At 44.0% G+C, this 7,636-nt stretch overlaps 1 protein-coding gene across 2 annotated transcripts; it reads left to right on the forward strand.

Moving 5' to 3' along the window:
• LOC133382409 (uncharacterized) lies at positions 1 to 4,365 on the forward strand. Of its 2 annotated transcripts, none has more exons than XM_061622110.1 (3): positions 1 to 137; positions 1,845 to 2,348; positions 2,711 to 4,365. In XM_061622110.1, exons 1-3 carry the CDS (start codon positions 116 to 118, stop codon positions 3,205 to 3,207), a joined length of 1,023 nt encoding a protein of 340 aa, XP_061478094.1. In that variant the 5' UTR covers positions 1 to 115; the 3' UTR covers positions 3,208 to 4,365. The 2 variants fall into 2 exon arrangements, with proteins under 2 accessions (XP_061478094.1, XP_061478095.1); XM_061622111.1 differs by lacking the exon at positions 1 to 137 and adding an exon at positions 256 to 294.
• Positions 4,366 to 7,636: the final 3,271 nt, after the last annotated feature.

Genomic DNA, 7,636 nt, shown 5'->3' on the forward strand with positions numbered 1-7,636 from the left:
ATCAGTGAAGTACTATGATGCTTCAGATCAAATGCTGTGATGCTTCGAAGATAGTAGTCATAACCTATTATCCATAGAAATGCTTGATGCCTAGCCTGACATAGAGCAATTAATCATGTATCCTGTCAAGACGCGATGTAAGATAGCAACTAATCATGTATCTGTCACCATTGTGCCTTGCCAAAGATTTTGCTATATAAATCACTCCTGTTCCCCAGTTCGGTGTTCAGACTGGTCAACGTTCTGTGCAGGGACCTTGCAGTCTGTTCCATTTATTGGGGACACCTGTGTGCTGTAAGTTACTCAATAAATCTTTCTCCTTGTGAGTAAACCTGAATCTGGCTTATTGATTCCTTGGTATTCTCTAAAACCTGAAAGCCCAAGGGCCCGGAAAATACTCTGGTTCAGTATAATTTGCACCACTAGGGTGGGAAGCCACTTTTAGCCTGAGGGCTGCATTCCTTTCTGGGCAACCATGCAGGGGCCGCTTTCCAGTGGTTGGTGGGGACAGAGCAAATGGTGGAGCACAAATGTGAATTTTACCTTTGTACAGTAGAGGACAGTAGGCTAGCTTCTACACACACTCACACACCCCTCTCTGTCCTCCATCCAAGCAAGGAAAGAGGCATCATCAGAGTGCAAGGATGAATTCCAGCAAGGCAAAAACACTCAAGGAAGATGCAAAGCAAAACCAGTAAGGGGTGTTGCCTGCGGTGAATGGGAAGAGTGTGTCTGGGTAAGGGATTATGGCCTGGGGAAGAGTCCCAAGGGGCCAAATGAGAGGCCTGGAGGGATGCATCTGGCCTTAGGATTGAAGTCCCCCATCCCTGGTCTACACTGATTAGAAGAGGATCTCCAGAATTTTAGGTAGAAGTCTTTCCCATTCCTACCTGGAGATTCTGGGGATCGAACCTGGAATCTTCTACATGCAAAGTCCATGCTCTACCACTGAGCAACTCTGTGTTTGCCATCAGGAGGTGGCTACTTCATCTGCCATGCCCTACCCTCCAGCCCTAGGAACCTTCATAAAGGCCCTAGCCTTTGGGGTTTAGGTCAATGGTAGGGATTAGGGAGCCTTTGGGCCCTAGAGCCAAATTAGGTCTGGCAGGGGTCCTAATTTGGCCCAGGAGGCTGTTTTTCCCAAACCCCACCCATCTGCCATATGTGATGCCAGATGTAGGGAAGGAAAAACATGGCTGCCAAGGAACAATCAGGAGTCTTGACGTGCATTCCTAATTGTTCCTTGGCAAGTGAGGCTTGCTGTTTAGTGCAGCCAATCTCTGCCCAAAGTGGGACTTGGTCTAAGCACCAATTAGCTGGTTGATGCTTATTTATTTATTTAATAACATTTATATACTGCTTCATTGTTAACGCTTGTAAGCAGTTTACAAAAAAGATTAAAATAATCAATAAAACAGTTAAAACAAAACAAGAACAGACTAAAACGAGATTAAAATGCATCGACATATATGTGTCTGGATGGGCTTGCCTAAACAAAAAAGTTTTAAGCAGGCACTGAAAAGGATACAGCGAATGCACCAGCCTGATGTCAATAGGCAGAGAGCTCCAAAGAGTAGGTGCTGCCACAGTAAAAGAACAATTTCTTTCAAGTGTGGGATGAGTGTTATGTGGTACCTGTAACTGTGCCTGTTTGGCAGATCGAAGGGCTTGAGTGGGCACATATGCCGTAAGCCAGTCCTGCAAGTAAGCTGGTCCCATACATGGCATGCTTAGTGCAGGGGTTCGGGGAGATCTGGATCTGGCTTCCGGGCTTTCAACACAAGGGCTTGCTAAATTAGTGTCCTTAATTTTACTACATTTAACCATTCAATTTCTCCTTCTAGCTCCAAGTCCATCCCCGTTCACCATGGCTCTTTTGCAAGATGAGACTTATAAGTCATCTGTCAAGGAACACTTGGAGGCAGGAATGCAGGAGCTGGTGATCCTCGCTGGGCTTCTGCTCCTTCCATGGTCAAATGAGGAGGCAACCTGTGCTAAAACCCGTGATCACATCAGCAAAGCATCCAACCATTTTTCTGAGTCTGAACAGAAGCTAGAATCTCGCCTGCAGCTACTTGATTCCCAGTTGGAGGCCTTAATAGCAATGAAGAAATTCATGGAAGATGATCTGCAGGAGAAGAAGGGGAACTTGGCCGACCTGAGAACCCAGATTGTGGCCCTCAAGGAAGGCCAGAAGAAGTCCCAGGAAATGCTGGAAACTGCAGACTTGCATCTGGAAAACACAAAGGAGCAGCTGAGATTGGCTCATGAGGAAATGGCAAAGAACCATGCGGGACGGGGAATTGGCCTCCGGTTGATGGTCCTGCCAGGGCTTGGGTCACTCATTGGTAGGTTATATCCAGAGCCAGCAAGTTGGCTGAACATCAGGAAAAAAGTTCCTATCTGTTAGAGCAGTACCAATGACATAGGGAGGTAGTGGGCTCTCCAACACTGGAGGCATTCAAGAGGCAGCTGGACAGCCAGCTGTCGAGTATGCTTTAAGTTGAATTCCTGCATTGATCAGGGGATTGGACTCGATCACCTTATAGGCCCCTTCCATCTCTACTGTTCGATGATTCTAAGTCCTGAACCAGAAATGGTACCTACACAAGACAATAGAACATGTCATCTCACTAGAGAATGTCATACTCCACCCTGTTCCCTTAATAGCCCCCAGATGAATTTATCACTGATTTGTCTTTGCCTCTAGGAGCTGGCATGGTTGTCGGTTATCAGGTGGCCCTGGACTCAGCTGAGAATCTAGTCAATGAGGCCCAACAGGCAGTGGACCTCTACGCATCAGAAATAGCTGGTTACAGTGATGAGATTGCACACTTCTCCCAAAAGGAACAGGAGGTGCAAGCCGAGATAAATTCCACAGATCAGAGGATCCCCCAGATTCAAGCGCAGTGTGATGAGCTGCTTGTTCTCCAGAGGGACGTAACAGCGCAGCAGTCCTGGATCAGAAAATGCCTTTCCCTGTTGGATCTATTGGCAGGCAAGATTCACGCAGCTGAAGTCATGTCCAGCCATGCCTGTGTCCCTGAGTCGCTGATGGACATCTTAGAGGAAATTGCAGGAGTGGTGGGCGGGAAGGATTGGGCATTCCATGCTGATAAAGAACTCCAGACTTCAGTTCTGGAAATCAGCAAAGCTGTGAATTCTTTGAGAGCCAGGGCAGGAAAGAGCATGCCCATTGATGGCTGACGCCCCCATGGCCTTTCTGATCATACAGATTTTAAAAAGTGTTATGCCTGTTTTCTCATTCCATTTACCCATTTCTGATGTGCACTCAATGAGTATCTACATGCTGAAGCTTATCTGCAAGTTTTGTATGCATTGCACTAGCACAATATTGTGTTGGGAACAGAGTCTCACAACTGTGCTAGGTCATGCTGTATTTTAAAATTCTGCAAATGTTGATGTCCTGAAACATTCTGAATGTTCAGTGTAATAAGCATGCCTTGTCTTTTGTGTATTGCTTCTATAACCAGGGATCCGTATTTCTGTTCACAGCTGTTGTCAAGGGGGGGGGAGTCAATGCTAGTCCTACACAGAGTATACCCATTGAGATTAATAACTATTACTAACTTAGGTTCATTCATTTCAATGGGTCTATTCGGAATAAGACTTAGTTGGATACAACCCAAGGCAAGTATTTTGCTGCCTCTTGTGAGGGTGATAAGAGGAGCCCCAGCCTTCCTCTCGGTCTTAGGAGGGGATCATAGGGATTAGGTGGTGGAATATGGAGGCAATTGGAGACTTTCCCTCCTGCTTACAAAGACCTACGTAAATGATGTGTGAGATCCGGGCTAAGTTTGTTGGGCTTAGTTCCCATTGAAATCAATGGGGCTTAAGTCAGACATGACTAATTTTTCATATGGATTTCAATAAGACCTAATTTAGTCTGTATCCAATCCTGTCTAGATAAGTTTTCTTCACAAAGAGGTTGTGATGGCACTTTCCCTCTCCCCCTCGATGTGGAGAGAATCATGTTTAATTCACAATGGTTGTGGTCAGTATTGTTTGCTAAAGGTCATCTTTAAAGGTTATAATACACTTTCACAGGTCTTCTTAAGCTCTGTATACGATTACAGTGTAAACAATGCAGTCCTGTGCATGTTAAGTATGTTCCGCTGTGTTCAATGGGGCTTACTCCCTAATAAGTGTGTTTAGGCTTGTAGCCTTAGCTAACTATGATTCTGTGACCTTTAAGATAAGAACCCTGACTCACATATACAATTTTGAGGGAGTCAGTGCAACAGTTAGATTAGAATGCTGTTTTATGTTTATTTTTATATGTCTGCAATGGTTATGTTTTTGCTGGAATAAATTTTACTTTTTGTTAACAGTTCAGAATTCTTGTCATCCATAAGATTGTGCTGGAGACGCTTCATATAAATGCAGAGAAGAGTAGACAGTGGGTCAGAAAAACAGATGTAATTGTAAGTAGATAGAACATTATATTGTACATAAAGACCAAATAAACAAACCCTGACTGTGTTTGGTGTGAATACTTCAGAGAAACTTCTTTCCACTTTATAAGATCAAGGTACTGGTAGTGCTGTACAAAGCCTTATACAGTTTGGTACTAGGATATTTAAAAGATTATCTCACCTATTATATAACCAACCAATCACTGAATTGTGCAGGAGAAGTCCTGCTGCAGATAACCATCTCATCAGAAGGTCTGCTCCGTAGGAATCAAGACTTTAGTGTAGCATCACCTACCCTTTGGAACTCCCTCTTATTACATAGCAGAAAAGTGCAGCCTCTGTGGTCTTCTCAGTGCCTGCTGCAGGCCTTCCTTTTTCAACAAGCCTTTTAAGTGTAGATTCTACTCTATATCTGTATTGGATTTGAAATTGTTTTTATATGTTACAGTTGGTGATTTTTAATGATGTTTTGAATGATGTCTTTTATTCTATTTAGCAAGATTAATATGCCACAATAAAATAACTGTTGGTAAATAAAATGGTATAAAATACACAAAATGGTATAAAATAGTCATTTTAAAAATAACAATAAATGCAGCCTTTAAAAGCAGTAGACATAAAATTATCAAAATATTTATAAAAACTAGTTTTAAAAACAAATGTGCATAATAAAATTACATATTGGGATAGGCTTGCCTAAACAAAAATGTTTTTAACAGGTGTCAAACTGTTCAACGAAGGTCCCTGCCTAATGGCGGCGAATTTCAAATAATAAAAAAACTAAAAGATTTATTTCTTGCAATTGCAGAAAAAGTATATGGCACTTGTAAAAGTGCCAGTTTGGCAGATCAAGGGGTTGTTTAGGCACATATGGGGCAAGGTGACTTTCCGGTAAATTGCCGCAAGCTGTTGAGGGCTTTGGCCTCGTACCATATTGGCAGCCACTACAGATCTTTTGAGCAGATGTAATTGTGATGCCCCTGTAAATATTGTACAGTAATTATGGTAAGTGTTTATTTTGTACGGTAATCGAGCAAGTGGGGGGGGGTACATGGGTTGGAATGTTGAGGAATGCTGTGTTGTGATTGGCTGAGCGTCTGGGTGATTGAAGATATAAATGAGAGAATGACAGTTGGAGGTTGGTTGGTTGTTGTTGGTTCTGGGTTTTGGAGGGGAGGATTTGTGTTTAGGCAGGTAATGAGGCAGGTTTTAGGACTAAGATATATAAAGATAAAACTATTATATGTAACCACATGCATGTTGACTGAACTGAAAGTAATCTTGTTTATTCCTTGTGTTATTAAATAAATAGTTTGGTTTAACAACACGCCTGATCCTTGGCTGGGATATTACAGACCAGAAGGGTGGGCAGAGCAAATACCAAAGCTGGGAACAGTCTCAATGGTGGCAGCGGTGAAGGGATAGTGTAACAGGAGCAGATATCCAAAGCAACCCAGGGCTGTAATCTTTAAAGGCAGAAAGATACAGGGGGGTTGTGACCTGTAAGTGCACCCAGACACTACGTAGCAATCTGTGGAGGAGACTAAGGCACAGTCCCAGGGCAGTATTGCGTTACAGAGTGTCAGGTGGTGGGTGGCGCCTGAGACCTGTGCTGGGGCCAGCGGTGAGAGATCCATTATGAGACTAGACCCTGAGTTAGGGGTCTGACAGTAATATGCTGACAGAGTCCCACTCCTGTCAGCAATTGTGCTGCAGCATTCTGCGCTAACTACAGTTTCTGGACCAAGCACAACAGTAGGCCCACATGGAGTGCATTGCAGTAATCCACTCACTGTAGTTCAGCAACGGCTGCAGCTGTCATACCAGCCATAGCTGATCAAAGGTGCTGTTAGCCTCCGAGGCCATCTGGGCCTCCAGAGACAAAGCTGAATCCAAAAGCACTCCCTGCTCCTTTAGAGGGAGTGCAACCCCATCCATAGCAGGCAACTGGCCAGTCCTCAGACACAGGAACCACTCACCCACAGCACCTCTGTCTTGCCAGGAACAGATTCAAGCTCAGTCTTTTTTCCCTCATTCAACCCACCTCTGTATCCGGGGTACAGGTTTTTATGATGTTTTTATTGCTTCATGATGTTTCATAGGAAGCAATTTATAAATGAAATGGAATAGACTATTTTCTTTTAAAGGGGAAAGGGCAGAACACCTGTCACAGAGAGGTCCCAAAGGAATCAGCTTTATTTATTTGATGTAACATTTTGTCCTGCTCTTTTAGTGCCCATGCACCACTTTCTAGCCCAAAAGATGTTTCCCTACTTTCTGCCTGTCTACAGTGGAAGGAGGCACCATGCCACATGAGTCATATTTAAGAAACGCCAACTCGCATAACAATTTATGCTGGACACCCCTGCTATATGATAAGAGATGCCACTGGTTCCTCAGTTCTGTAAGCCGAACGTGTAAGAGGAATTTAGTACACTCGGAGCCAAAATCGTCGGGGATTTGGTAAGAAATCATGCTCAAAGAGCACGGCTGCTCCTTCCCGCCCTCATCACCTTGGCAGGGTCGCTTTTTTTAACAGCTGCAGTGCAGCCCGGAGATACGGTGACGAGGCAAACTTCGCTTGCTGAATTTTTGCCTGCATTGATGCAACTGTTAAAGGCACAGAAACTGAACTTCTGCCAGGATTTAAACAAAAACCGTTCTAGTCCATATGGAAGGAAAATTGCAACACTTAATAGGATGAAGATAAGGAAAGTCAAGGAGCTGGTTACACACATTTCCAAGAAGAGCAATTCCCCCTCCACAACGCTGCAAAAAGTAAACTTTCTACAGCCAAAGGTCAATGAAACGGCCGGGGAGAAGGGGGGAAAAGTCCAAGCTTCAGCTCAGTTTGCAACATTTGATACAGAAACATTTTTAAAAGCTTTTGGAACAGGCAGAAAGGCGCTCAAGCCAGTGACGCAGCTTCCTGATTGGACAGTTTAGGACTTTCTTTTCTATCCGCGATATTAGCCGTGGTTGCTAAGAAACGGATAGAAGCGTCTCAGTACGGCGATCCGATTGGAAAGTATTACTTAACCATAGGGTTCCCTGGTTAGCTGACTTAACAATGGGTGGGACGATTCACTTTTACGTCAGTTTTTGCCCCGCCTATTTCGTGCTCACTTCTTTTATGCCCCCTCGTTCCGTTTTGATTGGTTTAGCGCTTGCAGGTAGGCGTGGCTAGTATTCATTTCCTT

The sequence above is a fragment of the Rhineura floridana genome, chromosome 3 (assembly GCF_030035675.1).
Source record: "Rhineura floridana isolate rRhiFlo1 chromosome 3, rRhiFlo1.hap2, whole genome shotgun sequence".
Lineage (NCBI taxonomy): Eukaryota > Metazoa > Chordata > Lepidosauria > Squamata > Rhineuridae > Rhineura > Rhineura floridana.

Excerpts from the sequence above, each read along its gene's own strand:
- LOC133382409 (XM_061622110.1), top strand. The coding sequence starts at position 116 with ATGTATCCTGTCAAGACGCGAT. Across the intron at positions 138-1,844 it reads GTATCCTGTCAAGACGCGAT|CTCCAAGTCCATCCCCGTTC; the intron begins GTAAGATAGCAA and ends TTCTCCTTCTAG. Across the intron at positions 2,349-2,710 it reads AGGGCTTGGGTCACTCATTG|GAGCTGGCATGGTTGTCGGT; the intron begins GTAGGTTATATC and ends CTTTGCCTCTAG.